The sequence below is a fragment of the Scomber japonicus genome, chromosome 19 (assembly GCF_027409825.1).
Source record: "Scomber japonicus isolate fScoJap1 chromosome 19, fScoJap1.pri, whole genome shotgun sequence".
Classification (NCBI taxonomy): Eukaryota; Metazoa; Chordata; class Actinopteri; order Scombriformes; family Scombridae; genus Scomber; species Scomber japonicus.
Window position 1 is genome coordinate 19,469,180 of NC_070596.1, and position 22,828 is coordinate 19,492,007.

The 22,828-nt window shown below is 39.9% G+C and overlaps 1 protein-coding gene across 1 annotated transcript in view; it reads left to right on the top strand.

Annotated features, from left to right (window-relative positions):
- znf462 (zinc finger protein 462) overlaps positions 1-22,417 on the top strand; it is a 45,214-nt gene extending 22,797 nt beyond the window's left edge. Inside the window, exons 3-13 of the mRNA XM_053340330.1 lie at positions 196-5,435; positions 6,195-6,329; positions 8,647-9,071; positions 10,049-10,167; positions 13,164-13,361; positions 16,041-16,296; positions 16,389-16,528; positions 17,514-17,737; positions 18,738-19,035; positions 20,308-20,446; positions 21,838-22,417. Coding sequence (XP_053196305.1) covers positions 196-5,435; positions 6,195-6,329; positions 8,647-9,071; positions 10,049-10,167; positions 13,164-13,361; positions 16,041-16,296; positions 16,389-16,528; positions 17,514-17,737; positions 18,738-19,035; positions 20,308-20,446; positions 21,838-22,057 — 7,394 coding nt within the window. The 3' untranslated portion in view covers positions 22,058-22,417. The remainder of the gene's footprint in view (positions 1-195; positions 5,436-6,194; positions 6,330-8,646; positions 9,072-10,048; positions 10,168-13,163; positions 13,362-16,040; positions 16,297-16,388; positions 16,529-17,513; positions 17,738-18,737; positions 19,036-20,307; positions 20,447-21,837) is intronic.
- The last annotated feature ends 411 nt before the right edge of the window (positions 22,418-22,828 follow it).

Here is a 22,828-nt window from a genome sequence, read left to right on the forward strand (position 1 = left end):
TAGGAAACACTTGTTTTTCTGTTTCAAAGAGCTCTACATTGTAGGATGCTTGTATATTTTATTAAGCATAAAAATGCATTGACATGTAGCTCATTTTATTGACAGAAACAAAAGATAGTGGAAATAATACAAGCTAAATGGTAGTGTTTTATTATATTCAGGCACTTGTCTCACTTATGTTTTCCTTTTTTTTAGGCCCCAACTCTACTGACGGTTCCAATCAAACATCACAGAAGCAGACAGCTGAAACCCATCTGCAATTTTACCAATGCAAGTTCTGTGTCCGTTACTTTAGATCAAAGTCATTCTTGAGAAATCACAACAAAAAGGTGCATAACGTTGTAGAGGAAGATTCAGTGGAAAGTATCTCCTCACAGACAGCAAAGCAGCCCAGCTATACAGTTATAATGCATAATGACCATTCAAAGGTGTATTCCTGTCAGTATTGCACATACAGGTCTCCACGAAAAGCAAGGATAATAAAACACCAAATCATGTATCATAACAAAGTTCGCTCAGAAGGTGCTGGAGATGCTTCAGAATATGCTGAGACCGGAGAGGAATCTGCCTCAGCCAGTGGACTCATGAAGGGAACGTTCGCCTGTGAATGGTGTGACTATCAGACTGACCAGAAGGACAACTGGACTAATCATGTGGTGAAGGAACACAGTGACAAAGTCAAGATAGTTTCTTCCATTGAGGAGCTGGAAGGGGAGGCCAGTGCAAGCTCGCCCAAACCAGATTCTCCCTCCTCTTCCCAAAGCCCGAATATATCAAAGAAAAGCTTCACGGATGATTGTGGAAATGAGGAGTCGGGTGGAAAAACACCAGAAAACACGTTGGAGAAATCAGTTGCAGAGATCTCAACTTTTCAATACGCACAGATTAGTGAGGTTACACCCAACAGCACAGGTACCTCCATTGTGTCCAAGAGGTTTGCTTCATCCGATGTCTCCAACAGTGGTATAGAGATGGATGCAAACTTACTCAATGAAGAAGATTCTAGGAGCAGCTTGGAAGATGATGATGAAGAAGAGTTGGGTGATATAGATGATCCCAGCTATACTGGAACCCTATCAGCAGATGCAAAGCAGCTTTTGACTGATGAGGATAATAAATTGCTGGAGACTAAAGGAATACCATTCAGGAAGTACATGAACCGCTTTCAGTGCCCGTTTTGCTCCTTCCTCACCATGCACAGGCGAAGCATCTCCCGCCACATTGAAAACATTCACCTTTCTGGTAAAACCACAGTGTATAAATGTGATGAATGCCCATTTATTTGCACCAGCCCTCTTAAACTAGGCACACACAAACAGAGTCACAGTTCCTCAGATTTAGAGACCATGGACCTGACAAGTGATAGTCCAGAACCTCACAATGACAATGCTGCAGAGCCAGTTAATGGGGGTAATGTAAGTTCCAAAGTCAATGGAAAAAAGACAACCAGCACATTGAACGACCAGCAGAACCCTCATCGTTGCACGCTCTGCAGCTTCTCTACCACCACTCTGAAAGGTCTGAGGGTTCACCAGCAGCACAAGCATTCCTACTGTGATGACCTAGATCCCACTGTCTTTGAAAGTCAGCTGACAGACCAGCTGGAAGCTGAAGCGGATGCTTCTCCGATCTTTCTACAAAAAACTCAGACTTCCATTTTAGGACTTGCCACCAAAAAGCCCTTAGTAACAGGGAAAAGAGCCAGGAAGTCCATTAATGACTTGCCTTTGGATTTGTCCTCAGTCAAGAAGAGAACTAGAATTGATGAAATTGCCAGTAACCTTCAAAGTAAGATTAGCCAAAGCCAACAGGACATGATCATAAATCTGGATGACATGGATGATGAAGATGCAGGAGAAAATCATGCCAGTGCTGATAAAGTGGGCAGAAACCATGACAGCAAAAGCCCCGTCTTTGCTTACAACACACAGCAGCTTCATGCAAGAGAATCAACAATCTCTCACGAGGGAGGCAGAATAGGAAAAAGGAAAAGCAACCCTAAATCAAAACCTAGAAACATTCCCATATCACTGACTCTTTCAGATGATAGTGAAAACATCTCTGGTGACCCAAGCGACAGTAGGGAAGCTATCCAAGAGAACAGTGAATATTCAGAAGAACCTGGAACTACACGTTTCTACTGTAAACACTGTGATTACCACAACAAGTCGGCTCGTAGCGTCAGCACCCACTATCAGAGGATGCACCCTTACATCAAATTCAGCTTTAAGTACATCCTGGACCCCGAGGACCAGAGTGCAGTCTTTCGTTGCTTGGAGTGCTACATTGAATACACAAATTACAACGATCTACACCAACACTACATGGATCACCACCCTGAAGCAAGCAATGTGCTCAACTTCAACCAACCAAATCTGGTATACATGTGCCGCTTTTGTTCGTACACGAGCCCCAATGTCAGGAGTCTAATGCCCCATTACCAAAGAATGCATCCAACAGTAAAAATTAACAATGCTATGATCTTCTCCAGCTACGTAGTGGAGCAGTCCCACAAGACCGGTGAATCGCAAACTCTGAGGGAAATATTAAACTCTGGCCCCAAAAGTTTTAACGCCACTTCGACTCCCAGGTCCTCCTCAAGCCCAGGACCAAAAACAGTCTCCAAGACCCCTGAAGCCAGCGCTGAGACAGACTCCCTCAAAGAAGCAATGGGTGCCAATGTTGTTGTATACGATTGTGATGTTTGTTCTTTTGCAAGCCCCAACATGCACTCTGTTTTGGTCCACTACCAGAAGAAACACCCAGAGCAAAAGGCATCTTATTTCCGTATTCAAAAGACCATGAAGGTTATCTCAGTGGATCAGTCACAGCCTGTTGCCAACTCTTCATTTAACCTCAACATGGCTACGCCTTCCAAACAATCAAGTGCAGCACTGTATGGATCAGATGAAGAAATGTACTACTGTAAACACTGTGTGTACAGCAACAGATCTGTTGTTGGTGTGTTGGTCCATTACCAAAAGAGACACCCAGAGGTAAAAGTGACAGCAAAATATATTAAACATGGTGCCCCCACCCCAGGTTTGATGAAGTTAATGGATGAATTGCAAATAGCAACTCCCAAACAGTTTCTGAAGCAATTTCAAAACAATGGTCACGATGGGTCTAACAACTCAAGCCCTAAACCAGGAAGTGGCGAGAAAGGCGAGGACGAGCTGTTCTTTTGTCAGCACTGTGATTATGGAAACCGCACTGTAAAAGGGGTGCTTATTCATTACCAGAAAAAGCATAGAGAAACCAAGGCCAATGCTGACCTTGTACGTCGTCACACTGCAGTTGTCCGGAGTCAACGTGAGCGTGCACAGATGGTTCAGTCGAGTAGTGTCTCCACTGCGATGGTGCCAGCCCCTACAGACTCTGAAAATGCTACTCCCCTGCGTTCCCTGAAGTGCAGGCACTGTTCCTACACGTCACCCTATGTCTATGCTCTGAAGAAGCATCTGAAGAAAGAGCACCCCACTGTGAAAGCCACAGCCATGACCATTTTACACTGGGCTTATGAAGATGGCATTCTGGAGGCTGGCTACCACTGTGAGTGGTGCATTTACTCCCATGCTGAACCCCAAGGCCTGCTGCTCCATTACCAAAGACGCCATCCTGAGCACAATGTCGATTACACATACATGGCCAGCAAGCTATGGGCTGGGCCAGAGACCACCCAACAAGGGGGCAACCTGGAAACTAAACATTACAAATGCAGAGACTGTGCTTTTGAGGCCTGTACAATATGGGACATAACCAGTCACTATCAGGCAGTCCATCCTTGGGCCATTAAAGGGGATGAATCTGTGCTTTTGGATATCATCAAAGGAAATGGCTCAGCTGAAAAGATCCACCAGCAGGTTGCCAATGAACATGCGTCTTTCAATTGCCAGTCGATTGAAGATGATGGCGCTCTGGTCATTGCCACCCCACCTCAAGAAAGCAACACCCATCCTACCCACCCCCGTCTTTCCATCTCTAATAATCCTTATCAGTGTACTGTATGTCTGTCAGAATACAATAGTCTCCATGGCCTCCTCACTCACTATGGAAAGAAACACCCGGGCATGAAAGTAAAAGCTGCAGATTTTGCACAGGAAGCAGACATTAACCCCAGTTCTGTGTATAAATGTCGTCACTGTCCATATGTAAACTCACGTATCCATGGCGTACTCACTCACTATCAGAAAAGACACCCATTAGTGAAAGTCACAGCAGAGGACTTTGCTAATGATATAGAGGAAATCAGTGACATAAATGATGGTGATGACAAGTGCAAAACTCAAAGGCAGGGCTTCGGCGCATACAGATGCAAAATGTGCCCATACACACATGGGACACTGGAGAAACTCAAAATCCATTATGAAAAATATCACAATCAGTCGGCCTCTGATATGTTCACGCCTGCTCTGACAAATTTCTCCTCCGGTAAGGACACAGAGCCAGTAGCCGAATGCAGTGCCAGTAATATATCAAGCGCAGCAAAAGTCCAAGAGGTCAGTGAATTGGACTTCGCTCTCTCTCAGTTACCCATCAATAAGACAGAGAAACATGCTATATTCAAGTGTCAGCTCTGTAAATACTTCTGCTCCACCAGGAAAGGCATTGCTCGCCACTACCGTATCAAGCACAACAATGTCCGTGCTCAGCCTGAGGGCAAAAACAATGTCTTCAAATGTGCACTGTGCGCGTACACAAACCCTATACGCAAAGGCCTGGCAGCTCACTATCAGAAGCGGCATGATATTGATGCCTATTATACCCATTGTCTGGCTGCTTCCAAGACTATGACCGAGAAACCCAACAAAGTGATGGCACCCCCGCCATCTGAAGCAGACAATTCAGAAATGAGTGAAGACTTGCGTTTGGCCGTGGAGAGACGAAGGTGTTCTCTTTGCGCCTTCCAGGCCTTCAGCAGGAAGAGCATTGTCTCACACTACATTAAACGCCACCCAGGTGTCTTCCCCAAAAAGCAGCATGCTAGCAAGCTTGGTCGCTACTTTACAGTTATCTATGCCAAAGAACCAGAGAAAGTTGCTGTCAGTGCAATGGCAGAGGATGACAAGGAAGTGCTGGAGGTGCCGCTTGAACCCGAGCTGGACAGAGAGGCTGAATGGCTGCCATTCAAGTGTCTAAAATGCTTCCGGTTGTCCTTTAGCACAGGCGAGCTGCTATCTATGCACTACAACGACCATCACAGCACTGACTTGAAGAGGGACTTTGTCGTGTCACCCGGTCCCGAGGATGATGAGGACTCTGAGTTGTACCAGTGTTCTCATTGTGAACTCAAGTTTCTGGCTCTCCCAGTCCTGGCCAAACATCTATTCAACCACAATGAGGAGTTTCAGAAGAGGGCCATGAGGCAAGAGAGGAGGAGGCAGCTTCTCAGCAAACAGAAAGCTTCAGAACTACCTGAGACCAAACCTGAGAAGGTGAGTGTAGATAAAAGTGAAAGCTTTTAAATCAAACACTAAAACCATAAAAATTAATTTTTCTATTACCATTCATGTCTGTTAGAGCATACTATAAATCATCTGATGCCACAGTCTAATGCTACTACTGTCTATCATACTACAGCTGTTCTTTAACTCCTGGAAGCCATAGACTCCTGTGTTTTTCAAAAATTCATAAAATCTATGAAAACTGCTCATAGAGATATAATCTCTCAAAGTACTGTTAAATTTTCATTGCTTGACTTCATAAACCTACATTATAATTGCAGTTATATACAAAATATTCAAATACTGCCAACACTGAAATGAAGAGATAATTAAAGACACAATAATATATTTCCATCTGCCTCTTTGCTGTCACCAGGAATATATAACAGTGGATTATAATGAGGTGTGATAATTAGTTTCATAATTTAAAAAAAATACCATTCATCCCACTTAAAGTATATTTGAGAGCAATGGCAGTCTATAACTCCACAGAAAAAAAGGTAAACCTCATAGAAGAAGAGATAGTCATATCCTCTGACTGTGGCAAATATATCAGCTGATTAATTATTTAATGACAATAAGCTAAAAGTAAACTACATTGTTATAGCAATTTAAAAGGCAAACAATATCATTTGAAATAAACAAATTTGTTTTAAATAATTTCTATTCTACATTTATAAAATATGTCAAACAAAAAGAGGGAAAAACTGCATTACATGGCTCTTTTCTTATTTTTCTTTGTGTGAACAGGAAAGCCCTGTAAATAAAACTCCCATAGGATTCAGATGCAACTTCTGTGTAGAGGTGCACCCCACCCTCCGAGCCATCTGCAACCACCTTAGGAAGCATGTCCAGTATGGAGAGGTCAAAGAGGGACATGTCAAGGTAAACAGAGTTAGATTTCTTCTTCTTTTTTTCATATATTGAATGGGGACACTTTATCCAAATGCAACAGATATTTGTACAGAAAAAGATTGAATTCAGTACTGTTATTAATTACTATTATTTTATTACTGCATTGTTTAGGAAATATTTCTATATAAACGTTGTTCAATTATTATTATTATTATTGTTATCACACATTTTGTTCGAGCGATAAAACAAAAGAACAGTATACTCTATTTACTCATCATCATATCATCTTCAACAATATTTGAAAGGCCTATTTTTTCTGTCCCCAGTGCTTGAGTCTGGTAATTTTACTCCTATCCTCCTAGCTCTGCAGTAATCTGTCTTACTGGACTTGGGTTCTGTTTCTCATTTTGTTTGTTACTGATGGAGGCGTCTGGGTAGATAGTCTGTCAGCTTCCCCCAGAGAAAACAAGCAATGGTGTCCCATTGCACTTGGTGGGGGGAGGAGTGGAGGACAGAGTGGTGAGCCATAACTTTTAGGGCAGCAGTGGGTAACCATTTGAACATTAGTATTCCACTGAGACTGCTGGTGAGGGGAACAGGCCTAAGGATCCAACGCCTCACCCAAACGGAGGCCTGGTTCTTCCGTCAGTCTGTCTTTTATGTATTTAAGATGAGACGGTTTGAGGCCACTGAGAGTGATACAGTGAAGATGTACTGTGTTCAGTCTGGCAGCTGGCATCTGTAGCGTATTCATGTTCTCTTTTTAGTATATTCATTGTATGGACAAATTCTGGAGATCAATACACTTGGACAAGTTAAATTGATACATCAACCAACACAATGACCATGACCATGTACTACATCCACCAGAGGGAAAATACTGTATGCTTAACACTTTACAGAGAGTAAAAATAAATGTTGCTTTTTTTAGTATCACAAGCACAGTTTCAATACTAGACCTGCAACGGTTTCTTATACAGTGGAGTGAAGAACAGGCTGACAGTGCAGTCAGGGCAGACTGGATGGCAAGGTTGGGCCTCTGGATGCCACATCTTATTTATGACTGCATGAAGTGCAGGGTCAGGTCCTTCCACAGAAAGAATGAACTTGCTCGAGGCAATAAAAAAGTCGTGATTGTCTGTCTCTACTTGTGATGACTGCAGAATCCGGCCAGCAAATGAGGGACATTGGAATAGATGGAGAAGTTTTGTTTTGCTAAGTTGCCAAGAAATTGAAATGAAAAAGAGGTTAAACATACAACTGCTGTGATGAATACTTCATGGTCTCTCTTTATAGCACACTATTCGATCAAACAAAAGCAGGAAAGTAATTCATTTACTTTGGTATGTGTCATTGTTTGCGGTGAATGTGCAAGGTCGGCTGTTTTACCTCTTCAGGGTGATCTATAATCAACATCAGCTACATGTGAAACAAGTCTGGCAGCCAAATAGATTGTGGAATAAATGCTTGTGGTTTGGTATAAGGTAGGACTGGATGCATTTTGTGATAGGTTTTAATAAGAATGTTATTGCATTTAAATTTATTCTTAAGAGTTCTGTGGCGGAGAAATTGATGAAAGGTGGAGTAGATTTGGGAATGATATGCAACAAAACCAGATTGAAGCGGTTGGACTTTTCATGTCACATTCCATTTGGTAGTAAATACCAGCAGTCTGCAGACTTTCAGGTCAGGGTTAGAGCTGCGGCAAGCCTTAACGGTAAGCATTAAGGCTTTCCCATTCTGGACTTGACTCAGCCATGTTTTTCAGTCATTCATTATTGGACCAGAAACACTCTCATTTTACCCTCATACAACCCTGCACTGCAGCTTCAGGCATTTGAAGCAACATTTTTTGTGTGTTCCTGGCCACTATTTCAGGAAAATGTCTTGCATGTAAGGCTTTCAGGTCAATGATATACCCACATGTTGATCTTCCAGCATTCAGCATTTGAGCATAAATGTAGTCAATTGGCAGTACAGAGGGTGAGTGAGGAACAGAGAGTCCTGTAAGTAAAAAAACCTAGCTGAAAAATATTGCACTGATGCAGCATACAGTAGGCAGAATTAGAGGTGTTAAACAGATGCTCGACCATTTCTTTCATGCTATTAATTGGGGTAAAAGCTTCAGAGCTGCCAGACTTTAAGTAATACTTCAGTGAAGAGCTATTTTTGACATTTGGTAGTTGGTTGTGTATCAACATTGGACTATCCAAATAAAGGGTTACATTTTCATTGCAGTGTTGTGGTTCTGTATAACTAAAGTGAGCAGACGCTCAAGGTTTTGAAAGACAAAATCAACAGGCACTGAAAGAATACTGAACATCTGAGACTTCTGTTTGTTTTGCAGCAGGAAGTCAGTGAGGTCCCACTGACCCTGCCTTCAGAGAGCCTAACGAACGGCGACCTGGAGAGAGATGAAGCAGCTGAAGCCGATGGCTTCGAGAGTCCAGCAGCTACAACGATGGGCCCACCTTTGGATTCCCCAGGCTCTGGTGGTGTTGCTGTTGCCGTGGAGACACTGGAACCGGTATTGGATGCCGTTGAGGGTAGGGCAGCAGCCCTTGTGGCTGCAGCAAGGGCTGTGGCATCAGGGGGCCCAATGAAGCAGCGACTAGCGGCAGGGGGCCACCCATGCGCCCAGTGTGACCGAGTCTTCATGTCCATGCAGGGACTGAGATCCCATGAGAGGAGCCACTCAGCCATGGCGCTCTTTAATAGAGAGGACAAATACAGCTGCCAGTACTGCCAGTTCGTCTCACCCTTCAGACACAAGTAAGTAGGGAAGAGCCAATATAACAGCAGTTTATTCTTGTGTATAGCTGCATATAGCACCTTTACCCAAGGTTAAAATATATCAAATGGAATGTTATTTTTCATTGTGGTACTGATTGTTGGAATATTGGGACATTTCAGGCTGTCTTTATCTCTTTAGCCTATATGATGTAGCAGCAGATTAAAGTCTGAAAATTATTTTGACATCTGTATGGCTGCTGTCTGAAAAGCCTGTGCACGATATAGCTGCACCCTTACACTTTGTGAAATATGTAGCCCTGGTAGCAGTTGATCTTAAACTAGTCTAACACCAGCTGTTCTACAAATCAACTCGATGTTAAAGTCATTTTCTACAGAGCACAGTTTTACACCTTATTCTGTTTACCCTATCTCAAACCCATTTGAATCCTCAATCTCCTCCAAGATTTACTTCCTCCTAGGAGAGTAAGACAAACATTGCAGCAGCGAGACAGACATTTTGATAGTGTGATTTGTTTTATCCATCACAGAGACACAGAGCGAGAGGGAAAGAGAGAGTCCTCATCTCCTCTGAGCTCCCAGGTGTAATCCCTCTGTACTGTATGTGCCCTGACCCAGAAAGAAGCCGCATTCCCATGCCACCTAGGAGGCTGGCATTAAAAACACAGCCACAGTCCCCACAGGCACTCACACACTCATTCCCACCAGGGGATTGTGGGTAGATGAGTTCACCCCATGGCTCCTTGTTCTGTAGTCATTGGAAATGTGCGGCTGTTGTTTGTGAGGTAAACAGAATTGAGCGCTTTAGATGCTGCTGAAAACCCTGCCGTTGAAATCATCAAAGTGGATGCTGCAGAGTGGAGCTCTCTCCCCTCTTTCTTACCCGTACTCTATTCCTGTCACTTTCTCACTTTATCTGCTATCCTTTTGTCCTCATTTCATCTGTTTTTTTTTCTTTTATCCTCTTATCTCCTATCCTCCCTTCTGGTTTTGTGTAGTCTGGACAGACATGTGCAGTCTCACCACGGGCACCACAAGCCCTTCAAGTGCAAGCTCTGCCCCTTTAAATCTGCCTACGTGAGTCGCTTGAAGAGCCACCTGCATAAGGCACACACAGGTAAAAAAAAACACACACACACTATACATTAAAATCACATCTCACAGCTGTATCCATGACTAACAAGGTGTTCCCAGGTCAGAATAGCAGCCTCCTGTTTATCATCTTCTACATAGCTGTGCTTGATTTAGCTTATCCAGCACAATGAAACCAATGCATTAGCTTGAGGAGGAGCTTCACCATTCACTGAGCACATTAGGTACACCCCTAATTAAGCATATCCAAAATAATCATATTCGGATTCAGATTTCAACACAAGGTGAATATATTGTTAACATTGTCTATTTGAGTATATGGTGAGAAACCCACAGCGTGCCACAAAGGCGAAGGCACACAGGTGTCTTTAATTAGATGTTCATTTTTGATTTTGAGAGAGCCAGACAGCAGTCATTGATCCAGAAACATACACATTCAAGCACTTGCAAAAGAGCTCCACCTGACAATTGGTTACAAGAGAAAAAGAAACCAAAGAAATCTTTGGCAAACCAGAAAGGCCAATTTTCAAAAGGCAATGGAGTCCTCCTGGCTGTCTGATTGGAAACAAAAAGAAACAGCAGTAACAGTTAATTACTTCTTGAGTTGATTAGATTTGAAAAGCTGGGTTTGATTATTTTGGAAACAATTACATTTCATCACTGTAGTTTATTTATTTTGCTTTGTGTGCTTGCTTGTAGTCCAGCAGGCTAAAAATACTTTGGATTTATACATCCACATCTAGGAGCCGTCTTACTCAATTATCTTACCAGAAACAGTGAAATAAGGAAGTGGTTTCCTTATGAAACATGCTACAATCAGATCAGATTTGTTTGTAATGGCTGCACTGTTGAGGATGTTGCATGCATTAGGTTATTAAGTAAATATATTCAACAGAAACAAGAGGCTAACTGCTATAAATCCTCCACGTGTACATTCCAAACACATGCAGTAGCCACAGCTGCATCAATACAGCAGTCATATACGATAGCGGCATGAATCAGTAAAGAATTGGTCAGCATATGTCAAATTTGTGAGTCCGCTATTAGCTGATTGTAACCTTGTGTGGAACATTGTAAACTCCAGTTAACGTTAATGTGTCAGTCTCTCTCAATTAATGTGTACAGCTGAAATCAGCCAAATCAAGTCAGTTCACCTTTTCCTGAAAACAATAACCAGCAGTTGAACTAACTAACAAGCCTCATGCTAATTGTGGAAAAAAGTTCCTCATTGACATTCTGCCTCCTCTTCAAACTCCTCCTTCTGTGAGACTTATTACATTCAGGGCATTTTATGTTAATATGATGATAGACACAGTAATGTTTCTAACATACTGTAATGTAGATGCTTTTTAGGGTGAATATACCATCAACTTTGTTACTGAGGTCCAAATTACAAGTCATGTATATGTTGGAGGGTTGCAATATGGATGTGGCTTAAGGCATTTGTTTATAAGTGTATGTCTATGTCTATGTGTGTGATACCTCAAGACATGTCTATGGGATTTTTTTTTCATCAAAGTTTGAATAATTAGTCCAAAGGGAGCACTAAGTGAGTACAAAGTGAAATACAGAAGTGGCTGAAATTATTGGTATTTTGCATATTGCATTTTATTAAAATAATGCACCATTGGCCCCGAACAGTGTTGAAATTAAATTATATTTTATTAAAAATGCAATGAATACTAAAGAATAGTCTGAAAACATTACAAAAAAAGGAAATAGCCAAGCATGTTCAACATAAAGGTTATAACACCATCTCCAAAGAGCATGATGTTCCTGAGACACCTGTTGCCAATATTATTAAGAAGTTTAAGGCTATCATCTCTGGACGTGGTTGTAAGAGGAAAATTGGCCCAAGATTGAACAGAAGGATTGCTTGCATGATCGAGGAAGAACCAAGGAAAACCTCCAAACAGATCCAAGCTGATCTTCGAGTTCAATGTACAGTAGTTTCAAGTCACACCATCCATGGTAGAAGACCCAGTAAGACCCTCATTTCTAGGAGGGAGACACAAAAAATGCCAAACTGAATAAAATTAGAGCTTTTTTGTAAATCACACCAACCCTACATTTACAGGAGAAAAAAATGATGCCTTCACAGAAAAAAACACCATGCCCAATGTAAAACAAGGTGAAGGCTCAGTGATGCTTTGGGGCTGCTTTGCTGCCTCAGGCACTGGGTGCCTTGAATCTGTGCAGAGCACAATGAAATCAAAAGACTATTAAGGCATTTTGGAGCCACACATACAGCCCAGTGTCAGAAAGCTATGTCTTAGTAGCAGGTCATAGGTTTTTCAGCAGAATAATGAGCCCCAAACAAAAGCACCCAAGAGTGGATGAGAAGAACATGTTGGACTGTTCTGAAGTGGCCTGCTATGAATCCTGATCTGAATCCTATTGAACATCTATGGAAAGAACTGAAAGAACTGAGACAGCACCCATCAAACCTGAGAGAACTGGAGCAGTTTGTTCAAAACGAGTGGGCCAAACTACCAGTTTTGAAGTGAAAACACCTTAGTCAGAGTTACAGAAGCCACTTGACTACAGTTATTGCCTCCAAAGGCTGTTCTACAAAATTTAAGTTAAGAGAACCAATTTTTGTTGTGTTGTATTAAATAATATGTTAAGTTTTAGATCAAAATCAAAGTTTCTGTTATTCTGTTATTATCTGTTATTCAGTGTGAAATAAAGAATGATAGATGCCGTATACTTATAGTTTCAACTTAATACTTTCAACTTAATTTAAAAAAAAGGTGGAAGTGTACCAATATTTTCAGCCACATCTGTATTTGTTAGAGACTGACTCAGAGAGGTATTGCTTTGTCTGTGGTGGAGAATGTGTTTATTATTATCATGAGTACCATTTACAGGTCTCTGCAAATCCTAATCTAATGTTCCTTTTGAATGTTTCATAGTAGGAGTTGGTTGAGTTGCGTTTGTGTCATGTCAGTTCTGTTATCAGTCATAAAGCACAATATCATTATCATTTATGCTGACTTACCATTCTTGTTTTTTCTTCAGGTGAGCAGCACATGTACAAGTGCTTGTCGTGCCCCTTCTCCTCTATGACCATCAGCCAGCTGAAGGAGCACTCTCTGAGAGACCATGGTGAGACCCTGACCCTCCCCAAACTCCGGGCTGCAACCCAGGCAGCTCATGGCACCCTCAGGCCCTCCCGGCTGGCCGGTAACACAGAGCAGACTCCCATGACCCCGGATGGTATGAGATCATGCGTAATATCATTTTGACAGACAAGAGATCATATGATAGGCTTGTTTGGCCAGATTTGGAAAATCTTAATTCTGCATTTTGGCCGAATCCTCAAGAGTTCTTCAGCTTCATCAAGGTTTGATACACAGATGGGTTTGCAGGATATTTCTATATTTTAAGATTTAATTGACATGTAAAATATTTCATATTATCTATGTAAGGGCTGCAGCTAATAATTATTTTCATCATAGATTCATATGGCAGATGTTTTCTCAATTTTTATTCTGTCAGTAAAATATCAGAAAATACTTTTTAAAATGCTGGTTACAATTTCTCACAGCACAGCACATTTATTCAAATCTTGTTTTATTCAGCCTTGTTTTTCGACTCAAAGATCATTATATGACAAAGAAAAACATCAAATACTTACAATTTAGAAGCAGGAACTGGCTAATGTTAGGCACTTATGTTGTATGACTAATGAACTGTCAGAGTAGCTGCCGATAAACTTTCTGTCAACCAACTAATCCATTAATTGACTAAATGTTGCAACTCTTATGCATATTTATATAGTATATAATAATCAATAGTCCAGACAGTAAGTATTTGGACAGTTGTTCTTCAGGCACTGTACCTCAGCGCACTGAATATGAAATAAAATAATGAATACTACATTATAAAGTGCCATGTCTCTGCTTTAATTTTAACAGGTTTATACTGTATCAATATTTACAGAACTGTGTGGGAGATAGTCCTTTTAACACATAGTGCCTAATGCTTAGGAGTTCAAACATAATTGGGCAATTACACGAGGTCAAATAAAATCACTATATTTAATATTTTGTGGAAAATCCTTCGACACTTGGCACCTTACTTTTTCTGGCAAGCTTTTTCATCCAAAGTGTTTTTTTATATTAAAAAATGTAACATGATTTAGATTTGCAATACATTTAGAAAATCAGCAGCCAGGGGCCAACAACTGTGTCATACAGAACTACATAGTCTTGAAAACAGCCGTGTGCACAGATTTGATGAATTATATAAGAATTTAGGAATATGTTCAGTCATAGTAGACACTGTCACTGCAGGTGCAGCAGTTAACTCTTTGATGTGATGCCAGTTTTAGGTGTTTTAGTGGCTGTGCAGCCGCTGCTTTAGGTTGCAGACTGTTCTTGGCAGCAGCTGTCACCTTGCTGCCGGAGCTGTGGAATCTTCCCTGGAGTTGAAGCAGGGCAGCATTCCTCAATGCACCAACCACCACTGTCAGCTGTGCCCCACCAAGACAAATGAAGCACTGAGACAGAGCTGAAATATTGAATATCTCTCTACTGTGCCAAACTAGCTACCTTTAGTTGTAAAATACAGAGTTTGTTCTCTTTTCGAAGTGAAACTTGTTATGAATATATTACTATATTACTCATTGGGAGTGATGTTTACTGAGAATTCTTGGGAAATTGTTTGGCTATATGATACGTGCCTTTTTTTTTACACCCAAAACTATGAAAATATGACCCAAGTCCTTTGAAATCCTTTCTGGTCTCATTCCTCTGTTCATCTGTCTTCTTTAACTCCTAACATAAGTAGTCTACCTTTCATTTTGTGTAATGTAATAGATTTGTCCTCAATTCATTACAGAAGACGTGACATCACAGTACTACAGAATTTACTATCTCATCTTTATACATTTCTACAATGCAGAGATGATATTAAAAGCATGAATCAGCTGTGGCATTGTTTGATTTGTATGAATTCCTTTGCCTCTTCTGCAAAAGTGAGAAATTGACTCTCAAGCATTTTTAAAAGTTGAAAAGAAAAGTTTTTTGTTTTTTTTCTTCTTCTATGCTTTTTCATATACTCCGAGTGCTGAATGAGGCATTTTTCACATGGATAGATATTCTATTAGTGTCACTGTGGTTTATTTATTGATGTGTTGGAGGCTCAAAGTAGGACGAGAAGATGAGCTTGCTCACTGATATTATAGACTCTTCAGAGAGGGAATGAGGAGGGAATAAGGAGGGAAAGAGGCAATGGACGAATGATGACAGTAACAGTTACATTTCTGTATCTGTGAGTGGGTGGTGGAGGACTTTTGTTGTGACCACAACCACATGAAAATGAACAACTGCTGTCCACCACAGTTGAATGAATTATTTTTCTTTTTGAAGAAATAATCAGACATCTTTCATTAACAGTAATAGAAGAGGGATAAAGATACATAAAGCGGATTAAATTCCATCCTGCTGTGCAAAAACCTCATCAGCTTGACAGCTTCCCTGTGCATTGGAATAACAGTATTAAATGTTCATTGATTGTTGTTGGTTGGCAATTAGTGTAGGGCTGCAACTAATGACTAATTTAATTTTCAATTAATTTGCTGATTATTTTCTCTATTAATTGATTAATGGCATTGTCTACAAAATGTCAGAAAGGTTTGAAAATGCCAGTTATACTTTCTCAAATTTAAAGGTGATATCTTTAAATGTCTTTTCTTTTTCTTTTTTTTCGAACAACAGTAAAAAGCCTAAATATATTCAGTTTACTGACGTGTATGTCAGAGAATTGAATTAAATCATAACATTTGAGAAGCTGTAAGTGGCAAATATTTGGGCCTTTACCCTAACCCTCTTCGTTATTGGTTATAGTATAATTAACATCAAGTTTCTCCCCTTTTCTCTGCCCTTGTCTCAGACCCATCATACCTGGAGCCAGCGGATGTTCGTCAGCAGCTTAGTCATTATCAGCTGGCCTCCCGCAGTCAAATGTCTTCCGGCTCAACACCTGGTGGCTCCACAGTGGCTGACAATCGACCAGACGGCATCCTCACTTGTGAGTTCTGTGAGTTTAGCTCTGGATACATGCAGAGCCTACGCCGGCACTACAGAGACCGCCATGGTGGCAAGAAGCTCTTCAAGTGTAAAGACTGCTCCTTTTTCACCTGCTACAAGTAAGGAAAGGCTTCAAGTTGACAGAGAAAAGTTGTGCACATGAGTATTCACCAGTATTAAAACCTTCTTTCTGTCTGTGAATCTTTCTCAGGAATACTTTCACCATGCACGTGGAGGCCGGTCACAACAACAACACAACTGAGGACCTCCCAAAAGACCTGCGCTGTCCTCTCTGCCTCTACCACACCAAACACAAGAGCAATATGATTGACCACATTGTCCTGCACAGAGGTACACACCATGTAAAATGGAACCAGGGACATTTTAAATGAATAGTTTTGGGAAGCGTAAAATCAATATTGCTATCATGTCTACTGTATATGGTAAATAGGAAGCTTACAACTAGCAACCATTACCTTAGCTTAGCATAAAGAACATACCAGAGACTGGACTGGAGATATTGTCACTGTCAGAAATTATCTGTCAGAATAATCTCTGTGACTATAAATTACAAATTGCAGAATGTTTTTCTTTCTCATTTGCTTGAGATGACAGTTTGAACTATATAAATGCGGCCTAACCACATACTGTGAATAATATAAATAGTGTGCAAGTGATGCTATTTAATGAAGGCATTGCATATAAGAGAAAGTTCAACAGAACTGAAAATGAAATGTTAAAGAACCAGTGGGTAAGATTTAGTGACATCTAGTGTAATGGACGTGACAGAATTAAATATAATGTTCATAAATATGTCTTAAGTAGTTTATAATCACCTCAAAATAAGAATAGATTGGCTCTAGAGAGGGCCTTTCACATTTTTGCAAGTTTCACGACCACTGTAGGTTCTGCTACACACTTTCAAGAGGATAGGGGAGTGGAGGTGTATTCATTTGGTTGCAATCTGCAATCTCACCACTAGATGCCACTAAATCTTACACACTGGTCCTTTAAAAGCAAGCACAGAGGGATGGAATTGCTTTGATAATTGGATAAAAGGTTTTTGGGGAGTTTTTATGTGACTAATGAGTTATCAAGAGGAAGTGTTTGTGTTGAAACAGAGAAAATGAAAAAATCACCAAATGGTAACAGCCTATGTGATTACTTTGTTTCCTATAGCTACAGTACGTGTGTGAGTGCCTTTGTGACACATCTCCTCTTCCTCTTCTCACTTTCTCATGCTCTTTTTCTTTACCCTTCTCCTGCTCTCCTCTTGTTTCCCTTCCCTCTCTCCAACCTAATAATCCACAACATCCTTCTTCTTTTCCTCCATCAGAGGAGCGTGTGGCTCCACTGGAGGTGAGCCGCTCTAAGCTTTCACGCCACCTTCAGGGCCTGGTGTTCCGTTGCCACAAATGCACCTTTACATGCTCCAGTGACCAAGCCCTGCAGCTGCACCTGCAGAAGCACGCTGAAATCAAGCCCTACCAGTGCCAGCTCTGCTATTATGACAGCAGTCGACGGAGCCAGCTAGAGGAGCATCTTCGCCTTGAGCACAAGGTCGGGGTTGAGTCCAAATGTGTAACTAAATGTAACTAAATTCCTTGGTCATAGTTTGTGGGCCATAATGTTAAGTTACTCCCTATCTTATTTTTCATTGCAAACTTTTCCTTTAGTGTCCTTGAATGTGAACATTTACATATGGAAGAGATTTATTCAAATGGCAGATAACATTGCTACACAAGCTTATAAATCCAAAATTAAACTGCATTCTACATCTTGGCAGATAAGCAGATATAAATATCAGAGAAATAGCTACTGAATGACACAGTGGAATAAGATGACTCGTGCATACATATCAGGTTACTTCAGCTTCGCTATATTCTAACCACATCCAGGAGAAAAGGTTTCGTCTCCCTGAATGGGGATAATTCATGAGTTGATGTGAGAAGGCAGATGGTATTTTTGGAGTTTAGAGTACATTAAACTTCAAAAAGGGCACCCAATTATCATTTTTTATTCTTTAGAGATTGTTGTTTTTGCCCAACTGTTACTTGTTGCTTGAAATAAGAATATAATAAAAATAAATAATAAAAGATAAGAGTTGAGAAAATAATTCATTCATATTCAGATCAAGTCAAATGTTAGAAATCCAAGAAAACCATAATTGTTTTGAGGTACATTTAGTGTCACACAAGTGATTTATTGCAGCTAGAAGTTGACTATCATTGAGACTTTTACTTTTTATTATGTGTATGGGCAGAATGCTAATTTGTGTTACAATGAATGAACATAGAACAGAGAAACATTGCTATATTGTAGGTGTATATCATGAACCAAACACCCATATAGAAACAGTTATTTTAATGTCTTAACACTGCAGTGAAATCTGCATAAAGAGGCTCCAGAATGTATACCGTATATATTATTCTCAAGTTTTTCTGATAAATTAATACATTTAAAAATGCTACAAGACAAAGAACATTGAGCTTAAAAATTCTGCTTTGACTGCTCAGAGCACGCTGTACCAAACTTAATATACAATCTTGTTTTTAATCAGGTTATCCGTAACTTTGAGCTGATGGGCCGGGTCAACCTGGACCATCTGGACATGATAAAGGGACAAGGGAGCAGCACAGATGATGAAGAGGAGAAAGAAATTATGGATATGGTGGTAGATGGAAAAGTCACTGTGGAGGAGGACGAGGATGAAGGGATGGCAATTATGGAGAACATGATGGAGGAACAGAGAGAGATGGATGATGAAGAGATGGAGAACAACATCAAAGAGGAAGAGGAGTATGAGGAAGAAGAGGAGGAAGTAAAGGAGGTGGAAGAAGAAAAGACCACCATACAAGGTAATACAGATGGAACAGCCCTAGTGTTCATCCTTACCCTGTTGTCCAATAGACCAGTGATCCTCAAACCTTTTTAGACCACAAATCATGTTGTGTTACTATGACTACTGGGAGCCATGAGTTACCGTTACCTGTAATGTTACTGTATATAAAACATTAATGTGTGATTTTGGGTTCAAATTATTGGTGAAATGATAAGAAAATGCACAATAAATACACAATAAATGTAAAATGTAAACTGACAGTGTGCATATCCAAAAGAAAATTTTAGAGCTATGTATTTTTTTAAGAAATCAAATAGTTGTTGAACACTTGAAATAAGCATGAAATATGATCAGAGCATATTTGTTCCCAAAACATCACAGACACCATGAATAATAGTTAGCAAAAGAGGATACACCTGATCTTATTTGTCTCTAATAGTCATTTTTAAAAAAAATATTTCTATTTATTTTAAACAAAAGATTGTATCAGGAAGTTTGAATCCTACATTAGATAAGATTGTGAAATACAGCTACTTTAAATTCCCTTAAAATTCTTCAAACTGTTTATTTTATGTCAGTAAAAAAAAACAATGTTCAGCGGTAAATACTCTAAGAGCAAACAGACATTTCACACCTAGATAGTCAAGGTAAACAGAGAATACTACAGGGTACTGTTTGGCTGCCATACCATATGAGTGTATTGCACAACATTAAAACCTTCTGGGATCACACTGTAAATTGTTATCTGCTGAAAAGCCATTTTCTCTGTTCTTCTCAGTTATTTTATATCAAATTGTGATCTGTGCGAAAAACCTCTTGTGTCTCTTTTTAAGCCAAATAAAAAACCCCAGAAGTAAAAAACAAACATTATTCCAGAAAATCATTTATCTTGGAAATCCCATAACATACATATATATGCTTTGTAATGAGTTTGAGCTATTCTTCTTGAACACTGTTTGTCTCCCAAAATAGCCATATAATAATATAACAACCCTACAATTCTGAAATGATTCCTCATTTCAATCTTCTAGTTATGATTCATTGAATATAGTTGGTCTGGACACTGAAGCAAAAAGTAGATTTAATGCCAACATATACGGATCATCTCTGGTCTACACAGCCAGAGCCAACATTCATTTCTAATATATTAAGCAGTTTTATTCAGTGATTAATGTGCAACTACTTATGGAATATGAATTGCATGACAATAAATGAAAATTATAACAAATAGGAAACCTGTGAAGTTACTACTCTGAATATAAACAACCATTTAAACTCTGTTTCCCAGGGGTTCTTGCATCTCCTACCAGCAGCAGCAGCAGTAGCTCTGGACCGGGCGTTGTAGAGAAACGTCTTCCCTGTGAGTTCTGTGGCCGCTGCTTCACCAACAGCTTTGAGTGGGAACGCCATGTTCTTCGACATGGCATGTAAGTATTTTTTTCCTCCTCTTCTGTGCTTTCTCTTCATGTGTGAACTTGTCTCTCTTCCTATTTAATAAGCTCCCCCGACCAATTCTGTCACGCACACCATAATTACAAAATGGAATGAATTCAGTGCAATTAAGAAAAGATTTAAAAACAAATGCAAATCTAAAAGAGGAATAAAAAATAAAATAAAGAATAGGAATAATAAGAACCTACTACCATTTGTTTCCATTCTTGCCTTGGGGACCAACAACAACAGCTGGTCAACACATCTCAGATTACAAACAGGAGTGTATTTACTGACAAGGTCGACAATGTAGGATAGGACAAGGCCAATCACTGCCGTACAGACAAGCAGTAGGATTTAAAAATCAATTCTAAACATCACCAGTTCAAGGAGGCAAATATTTCTAGTTCTTATAAGAACCCTAGTGGCCATATTTTGTACAAACCTGAGGCACTGAATCAGTTGCAATCCGGTAAATAATGAGTTACGGTAATGTAGAATGCGTGTAGTGTGTGTGTAAGGGTTTATGCAGCACTGAATGAAAGAAGACGGATGGATTCATGGACAAATATATCTGTCAGCATAACAACAAAAATACATTTTTGAGTTGCGAGTCTGTGCTAACATGTAGATTGAGGACAGTAAAAGACCATTAATAGACCCCTGCAGAACCCCACAGGTAATATTTGCATTGAACAAGTACAAGTTGCATCCACACAGTGTTGTGGGCGAACTGATTGCCATGATTGTAAAGCATCTTAAGTAAAACAGGGGCTGAAATAGGAGGAACAGTCCCTGATGATAAAATATCAGATGTGAAAATAGGAGAAACTGTTTACAAAAGTTGTGGTAAAACATGTTAAACAGAAGAGGAAGATTTCATGCCATTAATCATCCTCAGTAGGTCAGACTAAAAACCTAAGAAGTCCCACTGGATGGTAAGATAAACAGAGATTGCAAAGTTAGAGCTCTAATGCTGACAACTTTCTCAACAAAAGAAGACAAACATGTCTCTGAGCAGTAGAGACTTTTTAGGAATAAAGAGAGTAGTATAAAGAGAATTTATGTCCTTAAATAGTAACTTAGGGATATGTGGATTTTTGTCAGTGAGCTGTGATAAGTATTTTGTCCTTTCTTCTGTAACCATAGCCCTCTTTATCTGTCTTTCTGGTGTCTGTACCTTGAAGTTGGTCTTCTTTTGTCAAATGATTCAGGTTGTGCATTCAGACTTAGAAATTATTATTATTATTATTAATACACTATTCATTTTTTATTACTGTAAATCTGTACATTTTTCATTATACCCCCTCTATCAGTAGGCTTGTGTTTGGTAGTATCTCATCACATCTCATTTCATCACATTTATGCCCTCTGCTTCATGTTTTAGGATGGTTAACAACAGTCGAATGGACACCAGCACCACCTCAGCAGTAGAAGCCTCAGCTCCATCTTCCACTGGCACCTCTGCCTTGATGGACATGGGATTGGACCTGTCCAGCAACTCAAAAGAGGAAGAGAACCCTGCAGATCCATCACAGAGAAGTCAAAGCCAGTATATGGAAGACAAAGAAATGCTTGACACCAAAAAGGATCAACTGTTTGGTTAAACAGATTGTGGCCTCTCGGGATATTGTGCTAGAATATGATGAAACTGGGTAGGATCAGCACTGAGTTGGATGATGATTAAAATAGGACGTTAAAGGAAACAAAAATATTGAAACTGAAAAAGTGACTTCTTATGAGTTGGCGCATTATTAGATTTTAGGTGTTACATATATAAGTATTAGGTTGTGCTGCATAAAACGGCTGAGCTCTTTAAATGGGCAGTCCCCTAGGACAGATCTTATATATTGGTAACCAATAGTGAACAGAACTCTTTATTGCTGACATTCTGGTCAAATCTACAGTGAAAGATCCCACCTAGATAAAACTAAGCTATTTATAAAGAATGTTGTCCAAAACTAAAACTAAATTTAACATTTTATTATCTGAAGCACCTTTTACACTCCCCTTTTTACTCCAAAACAGGGGTACTGTAAACATACCTAAAAGAAACGAATAAGATATGAAAGCATTTACAATTATGGCCCCCTGTAGAGCTACCTTTACTTGTTTTTTGTTGAAATTTGAGACTTTTTCCATTTTAGCCTTGTGTTAAATGTTTAGAAGTATTCCTTGAGGAAGAGTCGCACCTTAAGTAGTTTTAGTAAAATAATTTCTTCATTCATAGAAATACTGACGATTCACCCCAATGTTTGTAGCAAATTGCTATATTTTAGGTCCCTTAATATTATACTGCGTATAAGCCTTCAGCCTGTGGCACCCTTAGCATTTTGACTGTACTATTTTATTGTTCAGTAATTTCACTGATGGAATCA